The 21,850-nt window shown below is 48.7% G+C and overlaps 1 protein-coding gene across 1 annotated transcript; it reads left to right on the top strand.

Annotated features, from left to right (window-relative positions):
- The first annotated feature begins 478 nt into the window (after window positions 1-478).
- On the top strand, window positions 479-21,134 carry GABRE (gamma-aminobutyric acid type A receptor subunit epsilon). Its single transcript, XM_016164580.2, has 9 exons — window positions 479-579; window positions 6,857-7,074; window positions 7,524-7,591; window positions 12,088-12,308; window positions 13,035-13,117; window positions 14,469-14,606; window positions 18,620-18,772; window positions 18,880-19,079; window positions 19,366-21,134. The coding sequence occupies exons 1-9, from the start codon at window positions 524-526 to the stop codon at window positions 19,723-19,725; spliced, it is 1,497 nt and encodes a 498-aa protein (XP_016020066.1). The 5' UTR covers window positions 479-523; the 3' UTR covers window positions 19,726-21,134.
- Window positions 21,135-21,850: the final 716 nt, after the last annotated feature.

Here is a 21,850-nt window from a genome sequence, read left to right as displayed (position 1 = left end):
GGCGCACTAGCAAGCTACAGGGTATCAGAGAGGAAGAAGCAGCCCATCCAGCATGCCCATTTTGCCCTTGCTAGGCCCAGCCTGCGGATACTTTTTTACCCGGGACCGCAGGCCGGAGGTTTCCTCCAACTTTGTCTCCAGTGCCGTCGAGGCTTAACTCCTCCCTCCGTCCCTTCTCCCTCGCCCCTGGCCGTCAGGCAGTGCCGCAGTGGCGGCGGCGGCGGCGGCGGTGACGAAGGATGCGATGGCACTCGGTTACAGGAGTTTTTCCTCAACTTACCTTTTGACCCCCTGTTGCCCCCTCCTACCCTCCCGCGTCCTGCCCCCGCAATAAACACGTCATCGGAGATTTCCAGGGGGGCCTGGGGAGGGTGGGGAGGGTGGGGGAGTGATGGGCGGGGCAAGGGGGAGGAGTGAAAGTTGGAGCGCAACAAAATTCTCAGCGCAGTGCTGGGAGCTGCAAGACCGTGCGCCGCGACTTCCGCGCTGCTTGTCGCGCCAGTCTGCGCCGGTCTGCGCCACGATGCTAACCAAACTTCTCCTGCTCCTCCTGGGCATAGCCATCACCCTCCCGCCAAGGTGAGTCGCCAAGCCGGAACCTAGGAGCCCTCTGCAGCCAGCTCCCTTTCCCCGGGAGCGAAGCCGGCAGCTGAGAGCCGTGCGCCCACCCTGCCCCCGGCCCTAATGCAGGCAGCCTCCACCCCGCTTCTTCCAGGCGGCGCGCGCTGGGCTCCTAACGGCGGCCGCTTCCACCCCGCTCCCTCTGGCAGCGGAGCGCTGAGCCCGAATCCGCCGCCAGCCTCCCTGCGCTCTTCCTCCAGGACCGGCGCGCGGAGCTGCTGGAACGGCAGGCAGCCGGCATCCCGTTTCTTTTAGGGCGCGCGCGCTGGGCACCCGAAACGGCGGCCGGCTTCCACCCCGCTTTTTCTAGGATGGGCGCGCTGAGCTCCCGAAACGGCGGTAAGTCTCCCCGGCTCTTCCACTAGGATCGGAGCGCTGGGCGACCGAAACGGCGGCCAGCCAACACCCCGCTTCTTCTAGGTCCCGCGCGCTTGGCACCCGAAACGGCGGTCAGTCTCCCCGGCTCTTTCTCTAGGAGCGGCGCGCTGGGCACCCGAAACGGCAGCCAGCCTGCACCCCGCTTCTCCTAGGACCGGCGCGCTGGGCACCCCAAACGGCTGCAAGCCTCTTCCCCCCCCCGCTTCCAGGACCCGCGCGCTGGGCACCCGAAAAGGCGGCCAGCCGGCACCCCGCTTCTTCTAGGTCCTGCGCGCTTGGCACCCGAAACGGCGGCCAGCCGGCACCCCCGCTTCCCCTAGGAGCGGCGCACTGGGCACCCCAAACGGCTGCAAGCCTGTACCCCGCTTCTCCTAGGACCCGCGCACTGGGAACCCCATACCGCGGCCAGCCTGCACCCCGCTTCTCCTAGGACCGGCACGCTGGGCACCCCAAACAGCTGCAAGCCTCCACCCCACATCCTCTGGGACCCGCGCGCTGGGCACCCCAAACCGCCGCCAGCCTGCACCCCGCTACCTTTAGGACCCGCGCGCTAGGGACCCCAAACGGCGGCAAACCTCTAACCCAGTTCCCCTAGGACCCGCGTGCTGGGCACCCCAAACCGCGGCCAGCCTGCACCCCGCTACCTTTAGGACCCGCACGCTGGGCACCCCAAACTTCGGCCAGCCTGCACCCCACTTCCTTTAGGACCCGCGCGCTAGGGACCCCAAACGGCGGCAAACCTCTGCCCCATTTCCCCTAGGACCCGCGTGCTGGGCACCCCAAACCGCGGCCAGCCTGCACACCACTTCATTTAGGACCCGCGCGCTGGGCACCCCAAACCGCGGCCAGCCTACACCCCGCTTCCTTTAGGACTCGTGCGCTAGGGGCCCCAAATAGCGGCAAACCTCCGCCCCACTTCCCCTAGGACCCGCGTCTGGGCACCCCAAACCGCGGCCAGCTTGCACCCCATTTCATTTAGGACCCGCGCGCTGGGCACCCCAAACTGCGGCCAGCCTGAACCCCACTTCCTTTGGGTCCCGCGCGCTGGGCACCCAAAACGGCAGCCAGCTTTCACCCCACTTTCTCTAGGATGGGCGCGCTGGGTACCCCAAACGGCTACAAGCCTGTACCCCACTTCTCCTAGGACCCGCGCGCTAGTGACCCCAAACGGCGGGCAGCCTGCACCCCGCTTCCTTTGGGTCCCGCGCTCTGGGCACCCGAAACGGCTGCCAGTTTCCACCCCACTTTCTCTAGGACTGGCGCGCTGGGTACCCCAAAAAGCTACAAGCCTGTACCTCACTTCTCCTAGGACCTGCGCGCTACTGTGGCCAGCCTGCACCCCGCTTCCTTTAGGACCCGCGCACTAGGGACCCCAAACGGCTGCAAGCCTGCACCCCGCTTCTCCTAGGACCCACGCGCTAGGGACCCCAAACGGCGGCCAGCCTGCACCCCGCTTCTCCTAGGACCCACGCGCTAGGGACCCCAAACGGCGGCCAGTATAAACCCCGCTCGCTTTAGGACCCGCGCACTGGGCACCCCAAAGGGCGGGCAGCTTCCACCCCGCTTCCCCTAGGAGCGGCGCGCTGGGACCCCAAACGGCTGCAAGCCTGTACCCCGCTTCTCCTAGGACCCGCGCACCGGGAACCCCAAACTGCGGCTATCCTGAACGCCGCTTCCTTTAGGACCCGCGCGCTGGGCACCCGAAACGGCGGCCAGCTTCCACCCGGCTTCCCCTAAGAGCGGCGCGCTAGGGACCCCAAATGGCGGCAAACCTCTACCCCTCTTCCCCTAGGACCCGCGCGCTGGGCGCCCCAAACGGCTGCAAGCCTGTACCCCTAGAAGCGGCGCGCTTGGCACCCCAAAAGGCGCCAAACCTCCACCCCAATTCCTTTAGGACCCGCGCGCCGGGCACCCCAAACGGCGGCCAGGAGGGCAGGCGGGACGCCCGTTTCCTGGACGCCCCTGTGCCGGGAATCCCCCTCCCCAAACCCGTGCGGCGACCAGCGTGCCCCCCCGCCCCGCGCTCTCAGAGTATTCGGTTAAGAGAGGCATGAGGCCCGCGGGGCTGCGGGGCATGGCAGGCTCGCACTTCTGGGGACCGGGACAGGGGCAGGGCTTGGAGGACTTTGGAAAGGGGGCACCCCGAAAGGTGCGCGAACTGAGGGAGCAAGGCTGTGTCTGAAATGTTTGAGCGCTGGCTAGTCTTTCCTCTCGTTAAAAGAATTTTTTTTTTCCGCGCGCCTCCTGAGTACCAGGCACTGCGCCAGGGAACTCTGTGACTTGACTTGCGTCCTTCCCTCCATTCCTCTTGGTGCCAGTCCCGGGCAGGAGCCCGGGTTTAGTGTCAAGGTTCCTGCCGCAGCTGTCCACCCCATCCTCTCCGCCGCCAGCCTCCCAACTTCCTTCCTCAGCCCCTCGCCCTAGGGTGTTGGGACGACTGGAGCCAGAGGCCAGGAATGTTACTCTCTGAGGTCTGTGGTTTGGGTCGTGGACTTCAATTCCTCCTCACTTTTTAAAAAGCCAGCAGCAGGTTTCTCGTGAGCTGGCAGCTTCCGTCACACCTTCTTCTCACCCTGGGACTTTGCCAGGAAGGTTGTCCCCTGCATTCTGTTTTTTGTTTGTTTGTTTGTTTGTTTTGTTTTAGGGAGGAAAACGATTAGCTTCATATTTGGGGGATGATTTCTTGCTGACTACAAACTGTCAAGTGTTCCTAAACGTCTTGATCTGTCAAACATTCTCGAAATCTCCATAACACTGGGCTTGTGGCTTGCTTCTCCGTTTAGGGGAGAGGAAAGGTGGCTTCTCCCCCACCCTAGAATTCTTAAGCTCCTCAAGGGAGGGGCCATATGGCTCCCTGCTGACTCACAGGCGCTCTGACTTGCGGGGCGGTGGGGTGTGGTGAGGTGGCTTCTGCAGGGGTTTAGTAAATGTTTCTGAACGCGTGATGGGAATTTCTAATCATGCACCTCCATCCAGGTGTGCAACAGGCTGGTCGAGAGAGCGACAAGATGACTTGTTTAGGCAAGAGATGGGAAGGGAGCAAAAGGAGAGAGGGCCAACAGGAAGGAAAACGGCGGGAAGAGGGGTTACTGAGATGGAAAATACCTTTCCAGCCTGGGAGAAGGGCTGCAGTAGCTGACGTTCAAACATTGTCATCATGGCAACTCCTGACGTCAAGAAAGAGCTAGGGAGGTGTCAGCGGGGTGTGCTGGCAAGGACCACATTGAAGCAGAAACACCCACTTTGGTCAAGGCTCGCCTGGAATCAGTTGTGTGACTTTGGGCACAGCCTTACCCCATCTGGGCCTCAGTTTCTCCATCTGTAAAGTGAAAAGGAGGGTTGATTTGGAAAAAAAAAATCCAGTGGCCCTTCTCATGTTCCCTCCCCTCCCTTCATCCAACTGAATGAACATCTTCAGTGGCAGGAGGTGGTGTGACAAATTCACCTGGATCTCGGATCCTCGTGTGTAGAGGGGTGTGAGTGCCCGAAAAGCCGCCATGCAAGGATCACACTAGTCCAGTGCATGAGTGCTTTTCAAGTCTTTGTTACATCTTGCCCTAAATGCAGGCTTAATGGCCGGCTGAGAAAACGAATGCATCTTTAGGAGCTTATTAACCCCAAGGGTCCCGAACGAGGGTGTTTTTGTTCGTGTGATTTTTTTTTTTCAATTACAGTCGACATTTAATATCATTTTGTATTTCTGGTGTATGGCACAGTGGTTAGACATTTCTGTAATTTATAAAGTGGTACTATACTTATCAAGGGGATCACTTTGTTTTTTACTGGGAAAAGCTAATTGTAGAATTACAGCAACATTTTCGTTGCAGATTATTAGTCTGGGTTCAGGGGCGATTTAGTGGTTCCGGGCTTTCACTTGTTTATTTGTTTGCCTCTTGAATCTAGGGGTTCTTGTTTTTGGCTTCGGACATCTGGGAGGGGCCGCTGCAGGTTCTTGGGTGGTCTTGGCTTGCAGTGCCAGTCCCGATTATACCATACTCCCGGCCACTTATTTTTTAAGGTCTCAGGCCCCTGCTCTCCTTATTTCCCTCTCATCTGCACTATCTGTTCAGGGGACAGGAGAAAATGGAAACTGCTTTACCTAAGCTAAGTTCTTCCCTTGCCCCATTGTAAATTAGCCACTTCGGACATGAGAAACGGCACAGGTTTGGCGCATCTGTGCTCCAGAGCTTGAGATATACGTGAAAATGCATTTTGATGCTCAAGTTGGCAGTCCTGTGGTCAGCAGTACAGAGGCCATGCTCACATCTCCTGCCCTGTTAACCCTTTATTTTTAGGAAGCAAGTTTCCTGATGGCTTTTTAAAAAATAAAATCATTTTGGAAGTGTAATATGCAAATATAAAAGTATAGAAATTTGAGTGAACAACTCAGTGGATTTGCACCAAATAAACATGCCCGTGTAACCCCCTCTAGACACAGAATAGAAAATTCTAGTCCCCTCCACCCCACCCTCGCCAGCCTCACCATACACCCCCTCCTAGTTCATGCTCCTACCCAAATGAAACCACTCTCCTGCTTTCCAGATTAGTTTTCCTGGCCGTTTTTTGAAAAGCTTTTAATTATAAAACTTTTTTCAAAGATATATAGGAGTAAAGGAAACAGTAGGGTGAATCTCCATGTACCCACCACCAGCCCCGTTAATTATCAACTCATGGCCACTCTTATTTTCTCTGTATCCAACCCACTCTCCATTTCAAACTTAAATTATTTTAAAGCAAATCTCAGACATATCATTTCTCATGTAATTATTTTAGTATGCATGTATTCCTAGCCATAAGGACTCCAAAAAGGCAATAAAATGCCACGATTACAACAAAAATTTTAGAATAAATTTCTTAATACTGAAGAAATTATCCAGTGTTCAAATCTTCCCTATTTTGTCATAAATGTTTTTTCTTTTGTTTTGTTTTGTTTTTACTTCGCCTTTTAAAATCAGGGTCCAAATAAAGTCTATATATTAACACATTTTTATTAGCATTTTTATTTTTCAAAACACTCTTTATTGAATTAGAGCATTTATTCAGAAAAGTGCTCAAATCATAAGTATGAGTTGTCAGAAAATGACTATATTCATATTGATATCAAGACCCCACATCAGGCACTAGAATATGACCAGAACCTCAGAAACCTTCTGGCAACCCTTTCCTCGCTGCCTCCCAGAAAATGTAACGACCTTGACTTCATACATGAGCAGGTGGCTTTTTAAATTTTATTTTAATTTACGTCTCATTATTTTTTGGCTGTGGTGCATGGCTGTGGCAGTCACGTTGGACTTCTGCTGGCCATCTATTTCCTGGATCACGGCCTCCAGGTGAAGGATTCCTGCTTTTTCTCAGGGCTTAGAGCTTCCCCCGACCCCCGGCCTCCAACTCCAATGCAATGAGTATTACAGGAGCGAAGAAATGCAAACTATTTCCACAGTGGTCTAGCCCTCTCTGGGAGTGGCTGTTCTGGCTTTCCTGAACATTCCTGGGCAGTCTTGGCCTTCTGCCGACCCATTTGCTTTCTGGAAGTGCTGGTCAGGCAGACTGGAGCAAGGCTCCACTGATGCCTTCATTATTTTACATTTAAACATTTTTTTAAAATATCGAACTTGGTTTTATTATTGATTTTTTAAATGGAGAATTACCATAAAAGGGGGATAACGTGGAAAGTTCCTAAAGAGCAGCAAGATTTAGAATAAATAAATGAAATCTGTTATCAGCCCATAATTTACTGACGCTAGTCACTATGACTTGGGTTGCAGATTCTTTTGGTTTGCTTCTGTCTCAAGAGGCACCATCCGGGGCCCCTACGGAGTGGGGGACAGAACTTCATTTTTTTATTTGTATGTTCTAGGATTGAAGGACCTCATGCTGAATTAGAGAAGGGACCCTCCACCGGTCTCGATGATGTCTATGGCCCCGAGCCCCATGCTCCCCCAGAGAAGCTCCCTGCTGAAGAAATAAAGCCCACCATTGATACTCCTCGTGGATTTGGAAAGCTGCTTGCAGCCACTCAAATACTGGACGGTATGCTGAACAACTATGACCACAGACTGCGCCCTGGCATTGGTGGTGAGTAACGAAGCAGTTCTTCCCCCTTCCCCCGGAGGGGAGGAGCTTTAAGGGTACAAGGATGGCAATCAGACCTGTGGTATAGGTGAGGTTGCCCTGCATGTGGACAAGAACATCTGTTGCTGACCTGTCAGGTAAGAGATATCAACTATAGTCTCAGCAATGCCGTTAACCTTGGTCTAGACTTTTCCTTTCTTTTTACCCTCAGTTTTTCCCACTATAGAATGAGATGACTGGACTAGATGATATGACCTTCGAGGTATGTCCAACTCTTTAACAGTCCATGAATTGGATTTTACCATGAAAGAACGAAGAAAGAAAAGGATCAGATGTTGAAACCCATATAGTCTAATCCTTATTCATCTCCCCTTGCCTTCCCTCTGACCACACCCTCCCTTGCCTCATGCCCCTGCTTGACACTCACCTCTGCCGCTTCTGCTTCCTTACAGGGAAGCCCACTGTGGTCACTGTCATGCTCTCTGTCAACACCCTTGGTCCTATCTCTGTCCCGAACATGGTGAGTACTGAGCTTTGATACAATATCTCCTAGCTCAGGGAGCTAGCTAATCCATGGGGCATTTCGCATACCTGTTTTTTTTTTATCTCTGTCCATAACATAAGTTCTGGGCGAGGGGAGAGATTTTAACCAATACTTACTTGAGAAGGAGGCTGGAAAACCTGCCTGAAGAAGACCTTTAGAATCCAGACTATATCTTCCAGTCTTTCATTCAAAGTGAAAATAAGAAAGCACCTTTAAATGACACAATGGAATGGCTTGATTTTTTTATGGACTTAAGTCTGCAGTTACAGCAACTCATGCTCTAAGGCTGTTTCTTTCCTTTTGCCCTCATTTCTTCTCTCCTGTTTCACTGTAATCATTCTAGTGTCGGTACTATCACCAGTTAGCTTTTATTATCTCCTACTGGACATGCACAAAATTCAAGGTCTCTGCCTACCTACCCCAAGTCACCTGGCTTCCTGAGTGATATGCCTCCTGCAGTCCTGATCCTGCTTAAAGCATGAAGTTCAACCCTGCACTCTAGCAATCATGGCTGGAAGTAGTAACTCAAGGATTATTTTTTTAACTCCCTTCCAGACCACGTGATCTACTCGCACTAGACTATGGGTGTTCCCAAACTAGCTTGTACCTCCGAGCCTCTGTTCAAGCTATTTGTTGTTTGGTATGCCATTGCTCTAATTTTCTATTTCTCATAAGCCTTATCTTTCAAGGTATAACTCAAATAACATCTCTTTCATGGCATCCTTCCTGACCTCCATAGCTATTTATCGCTCCTTTCTTATACCACAGTCCTCTCTTTGGCATTCGGATCTTATCCCAGTCATTTACGTGACCTTTCCTAGCTTGTTATATTATAACGATGTGCTCTGTGTCCGCCTTGCTCTCTCAACTATGGTCTCCCTAATGTAAAGGATTCTGTGTATGTTAGCTGAGCAAATGAATTATGAAAGAGATTCTACAAAAATTACTTTCATCTGCAGAGCCTGACAATGAGAAAGGTTGTGGTAACTAACTTCATTGCAGCCATAGACTTGGCCTGGACCCGGTCAGACATAGTTTTAGCATACCAACTGGTACCCAACAAGCACCATCTGATTGGGTGAGCTCAGAGTCTAGGCTTTGAGGTGGGATTTGCAACTAGACGCTCAAAGGTAAGCAAACATTTATGGTAGATCAGGGTGTTTACTCAGGCTTAGTGGAAGAATGAGGTTTCTCCCTGCAATACTTTGTTTGGCTACCTGGTTCTTGAGGCATGGTGTACTTATGTATTGCCATGTCACAAATTATCTCAGAATACAGTGTCTTGAAACAACAAACAGTAATCAGCTTACAGCTCATGTGGGTTAGGAATCCAAGCATGATTTAGCTGGATCCTCTGTTTCAAGGTCTCTTACAAGGCTGCAGTTAAGGTGTCAGTTGAGTCTGGGGCCTCATCCGAAGGCTCAACTGAGGGAGGATCCACTTTGAAGTCTCACATGGTTGTTGGCAGGATTTAGTTCTACTCTGGCTATTGCCTAGAGGCCTCCCATTGTCCTTGCCATGTAGGCCTCTCCACAGGGTAGCTCACAAAATGGCAGCTGGTTTCCTTCAGGCTGAGCAAGAGCATGAGAAAAGGTATTTGAAATGGAAGCCACAAACTTGTAATGTAATTTTGGTAGTAACATAGTATTGCTTCTGTGGTATTCTGTTCATCAGAAGCAAGTCATGTCTAGCCCACAGTCAAGTGGGGAGGATTACACAAGGGCATGGACTCCAGGGAGTGAAGATCATTGGGGGCCATCTTAGAGTCTGTCTACTACACATGGCTATTATATTTTCCTACTGAAGCAAGTAAAGTCCTGTAACTACTAGAATGGAATGCTGGGAAATAACAAGGAAGCAGAGAAGCGTGAAAGCGAATAGATCTTTTTGAGTTTCTGTTGACATTTTAAAGTTTTTCTCTTCCTTTGTTGTCAGATTTACTTTTTGCTTTTATCAATGTGCTTACTACTTAATGAGTATGAATTTAGCAATCGATTTGACTTAAATCATTATTATACTAAGAAGCAATGGGTTCTGAGCAAGACCCAGAGGTCAAAGCCTTGTGGTCCCACACTCTGCTGCTACTAATGTTGGCGGTATTGACCTTACCTGAGGTGACAGGAGGTGCTGACACCTGACAATCCCGAGGAATACAGTTTAATAACTCGGCAGCAACCAAACCTGGCATGCGACGCAGAACTGGTCTAAATAGGAGCCAATAACTCGATTTTCTTTGGCTACTAAGGTGGTTCTTTTGCCAAATACTTTTAGAAGATTCCAAACGGTCATGTGGTATTAAATTTTCTCCGAAGTCAGGCCTTTTTTATAGTTCCAAATTGTTTTTTGAAAGCTGTGGGAGGTCCCAGTTCTTGTACAGCCTTGGTGACACTCGGAGAGTGGTACGCTTGGTGAGGAGGGGGCATGTGTCTCTCTCACATAGTAACAACACTTACCAATCAACAGAGCATATTTGTCTCCTTGGGTCTTCATGACAGGCAAGGCTGTCACTGGGATTCTCATTTTGTTTGAGGCAACTGAGCCTCTCGGCAAGGTTTTGAGTCTCCAGTGTTCTATTACACAGTATTAGTGGTTGTTTGAGGGGAGTTCCAATACCCTTCAGTCAGATGTTACCTAGAGGACAAGAATTGTCTTCATGGAGGGAAACCTGAGCCCAGAGCATGAGGATTTAAATCAAATGTTTCTACCAATCTCTGGGCTTGAGCTTAGAAGGCAGTGCCCACTCTGGAAATGACTTCCCTACACAGTATCAACAGTGGTTATCACGAGCAATTCTAATTAAGCCAATTCCTTGACTCCAAATTTCTTGAGTTTTGGCTGAGCTAAAAGAGGTGTACATCCAAAGATACCTTGTCGAATGGAGAAAAATAGAACTGTTGGTTATCAGTTGGTGTGTAGTGAACTTACATTTGATATCTGGTTGAATAGAAATAAACTGCTCATTCGAAACACTATAGCAGAGTAGGAGCACATTGTGGGTTGCAGAGAAGTCTTCCCCTACCACCAAGTACTTCACGTGGCCTGAGAACGAAGGAGGCTCTGCAGGCCAAGTTGGAACTGCCAGTCACTTGGGACTGTAGACATGCTCTGAAGGCCGGCCGTGAAGGCTAGAGGGTCTGGGCAGGGCAGGGCTGGGGCTCCTATGTGAATGGGAGCCAGCTCTGCCACTTTTTTTTCTGTTTACTTCTCTGGATTACTCCCGGGGACATCCCCAGTCTGGGAGGCTGGCTCCCAGCAATTTGGCAGTGGCAGTCATCATCTTTTGGCCTGAGCATTGCTTTGATCTTCCTGCCATGGGCTCTACTGGCTTACAGGTTTGTGGCTGTCTGCTTGGAGTTTATTGTTTGATACAGGATAACTCAAGAGAAAGACCTAGGGAATCTGCAGAGGGAAATTGGACTTTGGTACCCAAAGGGATTATTGATTCAAATGAAGTAGCACTGGAGGGGAAGATCAGTGAAGATTGTCCCAGGACAAGGCTATGACCGTGGCGCTCTGAGCATCAGAGCCGGTGCGCTGCTGTTAACTATTTGTGCAATTTTGAACAGGCCCCTTTCTCTCTGAGTCTCAGTTTACCCACCTCTAAAGTAAAGGCAGTCAGGCTAGCCCTCAAAGTTCTACCTTGGTCCAATTCTGGTATTTGATGTTCAAGCTGCTTGCAGTTCTGTTATAGTCTGTTTTGATTCTCTTCAGTTCCAGTGATATAAATTTCTAGCTTCTCATGCTTCTTCCTATTAAACATCCTTCTTGATTTTTAATAGTTTATGAAAGAGAATCTATCTGGAGACCAAATAATCAGAGATATATCTATGTGCACGCACGCGCACACACACACACACACACACACACACACACACACACACACATTCAGAGGCTAGGTGCCCTTGTTTAAAAGGAAAAGCAAACCAAAACAAAAATGATTCAAAAAGCATGAGACTAAAGAATTTCTCTTGCGACTCAAAGCAGTTCGTTTTTTAATATAATTCTGAAGGATGAAGGAGTTTGGTTAATTAACACCTTTCTTCCCCCAAATAAAAGCTGAAAGGGGAAACTTTGCTATATACAATCAAAGCTGCATGTGTTGGTGAATGTGATTTGAGATCTTTGATTTGCTACGAAGCCATGGGGGCTAAGATGGTGTTGACCTGGCTGGAGTAGCATTATAGCCTTATAAGGGAATGGTTACATGATGAGCCCAGCCCATGCAATTAAGCCGCTATTGTCTTTCTGTTTCTAGATGACATGTATCTTCCCAGACCGTTATCCATTTGGAAAAGTTCCTTTCTTTTTGAAATACCTGGAAATAGAAAACTCCTACAGCCAAATTCAAGTTGCTCTCCTCTGTGCAAATCTGAGTGGGTTCCTATCTGCTTAACGGGCCCATCCCAGCATGCCATGAGAATGTTCTTTGTCTGCACAACCCCAAATGTGTGCTTTTTTATTTTTCTCACCAGGAATACTCCATTGACATTACCTTATGCCAGACCTGGTACGACGAACGCCTCCGTTACAATGGCAGCTTTGAGAGTTTTGTTCTGAATGGTGACATGGTGCGCCAGTTATGGATCCCGGATACCTTTTTTCGGAATTCTAAGAAGATCCACAATTATGGGGTCACCAGACTCAACCACATGGTTCGCATCCACAAAGATGGCAAGGTGTTGTACACAGATAGGTACGTCAAACCTCTTGGGACTCTTCTTCCTCTTCTGAGAATTTTTACTAAAGAAACATGGGCAGAGGTTTCATTGTGAATAATACTTCTAAGAGCCCTTCCAATCTTCCCTAGACCATGACTCAAATCCCTCATGTACAGACACAGATACCAAGACCTCAGGATAGAAAAATATTGCTTAAGTTCGCACACTGAATTTGAGGCAGAGCTGGGACTTGTACCTAGTTACTTGGCTCCAAGTCCAGAGCTCCTTCCACTAGAATGCACCAATATGACTGCATTGCCCAGACAATTTCATCTTAACTGGGCCCCGAAAGTAAAGACATGTCCACAGTGGTGGAATTGTCTATGAGGAGCAGTAACGCAGCGATTGGAAAGATACCAAAGACCAGCTAGACACCTGAATGCCTGGCAGGGGAAGCTTGTGAATGGATGGTATAGGGGTGGGGAGGTGGTACAGAGTGGGAGAATGTTGGCAGGTCCTGGAAGCTGGGATTGGAAAGAAACAAAAGCCCATCATATAAGTTGGTCCCTACAGTTCTCCAACGTTGGAGACCAGAGTAGCCAGATATTTCCAAGCTGTTCTTCCTCTCTTTTTGCCTTTCCTGTGAGTTCTTTGTCTCAAATCCCATTGTTGCCACACACTGGTGGTGGTCCCCAGGCCCAAATTAAGTGGATACCTAAGTGCTCAGGACCAGACTAATGAAGTTCCTTTCTTCCTTCCAGGATGATCATTGATGCTAGATGTTCACTCTACATGCTCAAATTTCCAATGGATTCTCACTCTTGCCCTCTGTCTTTCTCTAGCTGTGAGTACCTTCTTAGGTTTCTGGGACCCTAAAGTCATGCTGGGCCCCTTTTTTTCTCATCCTTGCTCTTTACATTTCTTCTAAGATGGTGCCGAGTTTGCCCAGGGCTACCCAATCCATATTCATCTCTTTTCCTGGTGACAGTGCTGTATTGTTCAACCTGGACATTGTGTTGGGTAACTCCCTCTCCTTTCTACCCCATCTCAAGTCAATCACCCACCTCTGAAATGTATCTTGAGTGTGTCTGCTTCTGTCCATCTCCACTGTCATTATGTTGGTTTAGGTCTTGGTTACCTTCCACTCAGACTTTTGTAACATCTTCAGTTCGAAACTGAACCTGTCCAAAAATAAATACATTGTCTCCTCCCAACCTGTAACCCTAAAATAAATGTGTTGCTTCTGTGTTCTCACTTATGTCACTGAAAGGCACCGTCACCCATTCAGTTGTTCAAGCCAAGGACTTTGATGCCTTTTCCTCCCTTCACCTGCTACATCTAATCAATCAACATATCTCGTTGGTGTTCCCTTCTAAATCTCTCTTGGTCCTGTCTGTTACTCTGCATTTTCACTGCCACAGCTTTGAATCCTGCTTTCATTCATTGTATTATGCCTGTATTACTGCTCTGGCCATAACTGGTATTTCTGTCTGACCATCTTTATATAATGAGCAGAGTGACCTAGCTGAAGAATCATCTAGACCAGGTCACTTCTTCGTTTCAAATACTTCCTCAACTCTCATGTATCAATTGCTTAAAATGTCCCTCAAGGCCTTTAAGTAACTGGCCCCTGCTACCCACTGCTACATACCTCATTCATCCTCTGTGAGCTAGGCATCCTGAATTTTGGGCGTTTTCATTATGCATCAGGCATGTTCATCTCTCTATGCTTTAAACACCCTCCTCACCCTTTCAGCCTCATTCATACAAAGAGAATTGACTGAACTTTTAACACTTATTGGGAATGTCACCTACTCTTGGAAATTTTTTCTGGGTGTGTCCCCAAGTGATCTTTCCTCCCCTGTTTCCCCACTGCCCTAAGAGCAGAGGTTTCTCAGAGCAATTCCAACAATTACAGGTGTACCCTCGCTGTCCTAGTCAATAAAATGTGAATGCTTGAGGACAGGGCTCCTGCCTTGTTCATCTCTGTATTTCCAGCATGGGGCTTGGTACTGAGGAATGCTCAGTAAATGCAGTTATTGAATGGACTTCAACAATGAGGTAAGAGATGCAAGGTACGACACCGGTGAGGCCAGAGTCAGGACTCCAAGGCACTGCTCAGACTCCATGTTGGGCGGAGACCTCCACTAGGCTTCCCAGTCTCACGTGACCCTCCTTTCCACATTGCTTTACAGTTTCTTATCCTGAGAATGAGATAATATACAAGTGGGACGATTTCAAGCTTGACATCAACGATGGTGTTTCCTGGAAGCTTTTACAGTTTGACTTTACAGGAGTGAGCAACGAGACCAAAACTATCTCAACTGTAGCTGGTAAGTACCCTTTGGGGGCAGGGCTATAAGCAGAGGATAAGGAGGGTGGTAAGGATGAGTGGAGGTGGCCATCTATACATAGAAATGCTCTAAAATTATCTCATGGAAAGATTGTGGAACATGGCTCCCGTCTTGTAAATGCTAAGCACTTACAACTGTTTGCAGAGGAAACTGAGACTTAATAACTATATCTCAGTCTCATCTGCAAAGAAGTAAGTGTTTTGCCAAGCTCCTGAGAGGGTCAAGAGGGTCGGTAAGTAGATGAAGTTATATTACCGTCAGAATTTGCAACCAGCTTTGTCATGAAGACCCTTCGGTTTTAAAATCTTTGTTACAGCTGACCTGCTTGCATGACTTTAGGAAATGGAGCTCATGTGAGTGAGTTCTCCACATCCAGAACCAATCTAAGATCGCTAAGTTGGAAGCAAAATCTGTCCTAATAGTAAGTGGAGGCTTGAGTTCCAATGTCAGATAGGGAAGGGCTGGGGTAGTATGGAAGGAGTTCCAGCAGCTACAGTGGCTGCTGCATTAACTTTTATTTTAAAGGAGCAGCTCTGACAAGCACAGATTCCTGTGAAATGCTTCATGGTGAATTCAGCATGGACATATGGTGATCCCTGGTTTTCTGACCTTGTTCCTAACAAGGGCCAGAAGGGAGGGTCCTGGGTCTCTTGAACTCGAGCTTCCAACTAGGTGTGAGCATCTTTGCTTGTGTTCCTAGGTGATCTGAATGAAGAGCCAAGGGACCTAGGGTTGCTCCCAGAGCGGCCCTGGAAACCCTCTTCTTCACACATACTGACCAAGTCAGGGCAGTGGAGGCACTGCCCTCATCGTTTCCAGAACGCGGATGGAGCCAATCACTCAACCAGCCATTTGCCATGGGAGGCGTCTTGCTTTGATTCCATGGGGCTAGGCAGAAAATCTGTTCTTGCTTTACTTGTTGAGTTGGTCACTGGGCGAGGGGTAGCTCCTGCTCATCTGGCTAGAGCTTTGCTTGCATAGCACTAGGCAAGGGGAGAGGTCTGCTTTACAAATGCTTTTGCTCAGGGGCTCTGGGTAAACAGCTTTACTACCTTTGACTCAGGATCCTTGCTCTTCTGCCAGCTAACCTGGGGCTGCTTCTTGCTTTTCTGCACCTCAGTTTCCCCAGACAGGTGTGACCCATCATCAAAAACGGCAGGAGACAAGGCCCAGGGGCTTTCAAGTCACTAGTGGTTCCATTTAGTAGATGGCTGTGCATTGTTTCAAAATGGTACCCTAGTGACTACAAAGCCCCAGAGCCAGTACCATCAACAAAGCAATGACAATAGGTAAGCACCAGACCTCCTGGGAAAGAGGAGGGTTCTTGGGGACAAAAGAGGAAGACTTCTTCCTTTTCTGCTAAAGACTGGTCAATATGGAATCATGGTTTCTCCAACGTTATAGTTATCTTTGGGATTGGTCTGAAACTCTTCCACTTCCGGTTAGTCCCCGAGCAGTTTTCTCCATCTGTTACAAACTTATGTACTCAGCCCCTAATGGTTCAAAATGCACTGGTAGCTTGCTACTCTGGCCACTTCGGCATTGAAACAGAGAATCTGTTTAAGGAGGCCCTCAGAGAGTCCAGCCTTGCCCCCAGTGAGTCAGTCATCCTTCTCTGGTGGCCGTTGAACCTCTGATGAAATCTTACTTGTGATTAGGACTTCACTTTCTTTTGAGGAGGTTTCGTCTTATCTAGATAACTGTCTATCAGAAAACACTCCCTGATCATCTGAAATTGTAGTCTCTGAAACTTCCACTGTTGGACTTAGTTCTTTTTCCCTAAAACTAGTGAGCTTACACTAAGTCTAGTCACTTTTCCACAAGGTCAAGATTAAAAGACCAGTATTATGGTTCTAGCCTTGGGTCGTATTATTTTATAAGCTATATAGCCCCCGTTCTTTCTTCTTCCCTCATTAGTTAAGGCTTTAGGTTCACTCATCCTTCAAGTCCCAGTCCTCGGGACAGTCTTTTTAATTGTGTTCCTCTGACAGTGCAGTGACCAACTGGGGTCTGGCCAAAGCAGATAAGAGCAGAAAGCATCTTTAGATTTTTTTTTTTTGCTTTGGCTCCATAGCCCTAGGTATGTTTTATCCCATTTTCCCTTTACCCCTGCTCTTGCCTTCTTCAGAAATAAGAAAGTGGTCTGTGTTACTATTCTTCTTTCAGACTTCAAAGACAAATTTCTAGCTCTTGACAAGTTGAGAAGATTCTTTGGTTGGAATAAATAAAATAAAAACAGAAAAAGCCAATAGGATAATAAATCTTCTTGCAAGAAGACTATATAAACTCAGCAAATTTTTTTCCGGGAGTGGTCGTAGCTAAAGAAGGCTGTCTCAAATACCAGTCAAGACCCCAGGGCAAGAGAACTAGGAACTTGATAAATACATTCTGGCCAGTAGGCAAGTGTGAGTGGTCCCTGCATCATCCTTGGAGAAGGAATTTTATCCCTAAAGCTACTGCTCTGGACATAGGTATTCCACTCACCCCAGACCACTTCATTGCCTTTTTCCAGAAGATTCTGAGAAGTCTTGGCCCTTGAGTATCAGTGCTGCCAAGGTGAGTAGGAAAGGCTGCTCCTCTCATTCAACTGCAACATACCCAGACCTGCCGGACAGGTGATCTACTTTCCAAAATAGGAGGATACATGGCCAGGTTAGTGTTCTGGTCTCTTCAGACAAAGCTGTCAATGAGCATGTGCTAGATTCCAGGCTGTGCCAGGCTTGAATGGGCAGGAGCCAAGCCACAGGGATCACATAAACCCTACTCTGAAGGGGTTTAAAAGCCTACTTAATTCAAGGCCAAGGAATTCTATAGCATCGCTGAGGTAGAAGTTTGGAGATTAGCTTCACTAAGGAGCCAGCATTCGAGCTATTACAAATTCAGTGTGATGTTCCACAGTTTAAGGGATGGTCTAGGCTCAAGAAAGCCCCCGCCTCCCCAAATTCTTGGAGTCACAGTAGGTATGCAGTGTCTGGGATGCGTGTGTCAGAGTATGAAGGGTACAATAGAAGATCCCAACTGGAGAGATAGGTTGTCAGCAGGTCTTGTAGGAGCCACCACTGTCTAAGGAGAAAGCCAACATCAAGGACATGATATCCAACTGGATATGAAGACCTCAGTCCACTTCGTGGGTGTATACTCTGAACACCTGACTTAGATTTTTATTTTCAGCTAATTCTTCTGTATTTTCCAAAATACTCAATTTGAGTTAGGGTAATAGATTAAGAACAGGAAGTCCAGGGTTGGAATATTGGTGTAAATATACAAGCTATTGCAGGGAATCTGAGAATAGACGGGATTAGCTCAGGGTAAGGTGCTGTGTGCATGTGTGTGTAAGAGCGCAGTACGCGGTGGGCCATTAGTGTCAGGTTACAGAGTGTAGACTTGAGTCTGTAGCTCTTGTACAGCAGGGAGCCAACCAGCAGAGATCTGGGATGGGCGAGTGATTTCTTTTGGCCATCTTAAGTAAGGCATTTCACCAGCATATGAATGGATAAGAAGGAAGTCAAATGCATTCTGCGCTTTACCCACCATAGCATAGGCTCCCTACGGCTCCATTGCTGAAAGGGCCAGCAGTGCATGTGTAAGGCTGTGATTCTGCAGAGTAGATATGTCCCCTCAATGGACATGAAGGCTTCCGTCAGCCATCTGGACATTAGCTGTGATATCTAGAGGGCTAGCTGCTTTCTCACTTTCATCTGACTCTTCCGCCACCCTGAAAAGACAGATGTAGGGTGTGGAACGGTGAACTGAGAAAGAAGTCATTAAGGTTCTGGCCTTGGTGTAGTTCTTAACTGACCATGATTCTTGCAGAGTGTCTGCTCTCTGGGCTTCTGATCCTCTGTATGTGGCACTGGAATCACGTGCCTCTATCCTAGGACTGTGTTGGGGATCCCATGAGCTGAACAATGAGATCTTGTAATGTGCATGTCCTGCCTGAGGGAGACCCTCAAATCAGTGCTGTAACAAAGTGGCATTTTTATGTTTTCTAGGTGATTTCATGGTCACCACACTTTTCTTCAATGTGAGCAGGCGGTTTGGCTTTAATATCTTTCAAAGCTATGTCCCTTCTTCTGTGACCACGATTATCTCCTGGATTTCCTTTTGGATCAAGAGTGATTTTGCTCAAGCTAGGACCTCTTTAGGTAAGTGGGTCAGGTAGACATCCATCTGGGCATAGGATTACCTTCTCAGGGGTTCTTTCAGAAGTATAATCCGTAGCTGAGCTACATCCACTCTTGTGCTTTCACAGGGATCACCTCTATACTCACCATGACCACACTGAGTTCCTATTCCCAGAAGAATTTCCCACGTGTCTCCTATATGACAGCCTTGGATTTCTATATTGGTGTCTGCTTCACCTTCTGCATCTGTGCTCTGCTGGAGTTTGCTCTGCTCAGTTTCCTGATCTACCACTACACGAAAAGCCGCACTTCTCCAAGAGTTCGCCATGTATGAGCTGGGTGTGGGAGTGGTGGCAAGGCTTTGGAGTATGGAGGCATGCAAGTCAGGGCACCGGGACTCATGGCACATGGATGGCCAGCTCACAGTGATGGGGGAGAACCCAGGGTGTTGGGGGGCAGTGGAATAAACTTTCTGATGCGATGATGGGGATCCTGGGGGGTGGGGGGGTGCAAGACAATGTGCCAAAGACAGAATCTCCAGAAACTCCTAAGGCGGCACCCAGGCTTGGCTCATCTTTCCCTGACTTTTTCTCCTTCTTTCTTCTCCATTTCAGCCAGCTACCCGTGCCTGTGCCCTTACCCCTCTCCGTGCCCGCCCCTATGCCCACGCCCGTGCTCGCCAGCAGCAGGATGTTGTGTACGAGATCGAGGACTCCGAGGATGATAGTGATGAAGAGGAGGGCCCATCTTGCCCCGCTCAGCGATCCCTCCATCCTGGTCGCATCCAGTACCCTGGCAGCCGCTGCAGGTTGTGCAAGTACATGTGCATGGCCCGCGATTGTAAGGGCGGTTTGTGGCAGCAGGGTCGCCTCTTCATCCACATCTACCGCTTGGATAACTACTCGCGAGTTGTTTTCCCCGTGACCTTCTTCTTCTTCAATGTGGTCTACTGGCTTGTTTGCCTTAACTTCTAGGTACCATCTGGTACCCTGTGGGCCAGCCTTCCATGTTCCCCAGGACGTCCCACACCCCTTGCTAAGGGGGTTGAGGGAAAGCAGCAGCAGCAGTAGGAGTAACTAGAGAGTGTATTTCCTTCCCCTACCTGGCCCATTCATTGAATCTCCTTGGCAGCTCATTTCAAGTAAAGTGGCCCCCTCTCTATTCCTTAAGGAACACTATTGATGCTCAGCCTTAAAAATTCTAGGCTCTCAGTCTCTGTGCCCATGTATGAGCGAATTAGCTATCTCCCAACAGGGCTGACACCCATTGCCCTTTTCGAGAATCTCAATACTGCCTTTACAGTGCTCCAGGCCTAGCTCTGGCGTCAGCCTCACAGTGCACAGACCAGCTACTTGCCTGTTCTTGACACTTCCTCAAGATGCTGGGTAGCAGTGTAACCGAGGGGTGGATCTTTAGGTCAGATTATTGTATTCTTGGTTCAATCTCCCTGCCCACCCTTCCCTACAGATAGACAGACACTGGCATTATCACTTTAGGAGGGGTGGAGCCAGCAATTTAGCCTCTTTGGGACAGTATCCCTCCCTCTGCTGCTGCGACCTCTCCTCCCCCACTCCGCCTCCGTCCCTCATCCACACTACCAGTTCAATGCCTTGCATCCAGTGGGTTTCTATTTTTGTGTATGATAATAGTGATAACCCCCTGCTTTATATGCCCTCTCCTTCCTCCTCCTGTACCCCTGTAACTCTTACTGTAACTTCCCCTAGTGACTTTCCCAGCCCTGACCCAGGTGCTAGGCCATGGTGATTTCTTGGGGCCAAGAAACAAAGGGGACTCTGCTCTGCAGTGGGAATGACCTGCATCGATTGGTGCCAACCTATGGCACAGCATAGAATTTCTGCCATTTCTTCGGCCTTGGGACCCAAAGCCAGTCCATTCTTATCCCCGGGGCACTCTCACAATGACAATCAATCAATTGAAGTCCCTTAAATTTATATAGCACTTTATCTATTGCAAAGCACTTTTTGACAAATTATTTCTATTTTGAACCTCATAATAGCCCTGTGATAGATTCAGGGCAGGATTCTTATCCCCATTTTTCAGATGAGAACCCTGAGGCACAGATTTCTGTGGGACTGTGGATCTCACTGGAAACTACCCAGGAGCCCACCGTCACCTTCTAGACTGCATAACAGGGCTAGGCATCTCTGTTCACCATGATTCAATTCTATAGCCTCTGCTGGCACCCCAGTGGCAGGGCCCAGAGTGGCAGCCTCTCTTCAACACTGGCATGCTCAATTCTGGGCCTCAGGTGCTCAGACTGCCCCCAAGATAAAATCTCTCCTGGATCTGGTAACCCAGTGAGATGAATTTGGACATGCCCCAATGCTTGTATATGCTAAACGAAATCTGTGTCTGTATTTTATTGGTGGGGGTGGGGGTGGGGGTGGATTGGGTAGGGGATCCATCTGCTTTTTGTCACCATCACCTGAAAGGGGGAAATATATCAATAAATAGATCGGCAAAGCATGCGAGGTGTGGCTGGTTTCTGTAGCATTGAAGTCTGTTCTCAGCTCAGGTTTCAAATCTGAAACAACCCAAACCTTTGTCTGTCTCCCTCTCCCATCAAAGGCCTCACAGACCTACAAAGCATGCACATGTACTTGCTCTCTGTGCAGAACTGAGAGGAAAACAGTGACCAAATGGGTGGCCTCCTTTTATTGATCATCTTACCTGCGTCTAGGCCTCTGGTCCTCTCCATGGCTCTTTTGCTTTGCCCATCATTCTAACCTCATCCACTCAGAGCTAGAATGTCCCCACAGGCCAGCAGACTCAGAACACTACTCCTACCATGTAAAGATGGAGATGCTGAGGCGTCAAGAGGAGTGTCTTGGTTGATATACTCTTCAAACAAAATGTCTCTAAAGGTATATTGGGAAGTGTTGGCCTTGGCACCCTGTGACACATCCAACTCTAAAAGAACTCAGAAACAACAAGAACCAAGGAGGAGACAAAAATGGCATCTGAACAACCAACATATTGGCCATAAAGTTCTTGAAATACTGATCAAACACTTTCCCTATGAGAAACCCACATGTATTTACTGTGTATTTTCTGAGGTCCTAGCCAATGGCAAATTAC

This window comes from Rousettus aegyptiacus, unplaced genomic scaffold, assembly GCF_014176215.1.
Source record: "Rousettus aegyptiacus isolate mRouAeg1 unplaced genomic scaffold, mRouAeg1.p scaffold_m13_p_9, whole genome shotgun sequence".
Lineage (NCBI taxonomy): Eukaryota > Metazoa > Chordata > Mammalia > Chiroptera > Pteropodidae > Rousettus > Rousettus aegyptiacus.
The sequence above is the reverse complement of the archived record's forward strand: the minus strand, read 5'-3'. Positions and strand labels throughout refer to the sequence as shown.

Bases quoted from the DNA above. Each gene is read 5' to 3' on its own strand.
- GABRE (XM_016164580.2), top strand. From the start codon at position 524: ATGCTAACCAAACTTCTCCTGCTCCTCCTGGGCATAGCCATCACCCTC. The intron at 12,309-13,034 runs GTACGTCAAACC...TCTTCCTTCCAG, and splicing joins AAGGTGTTGTACACAGATAG to GATGATCATTGATGCTAGAT. The intron at 14,607-18,619 runs GTAAGTACCCTT...TATGTTTTCTAG, and splicing joins AACTATCTCAACTGTAGCTG to GTGATTTCATGGTCACCACA.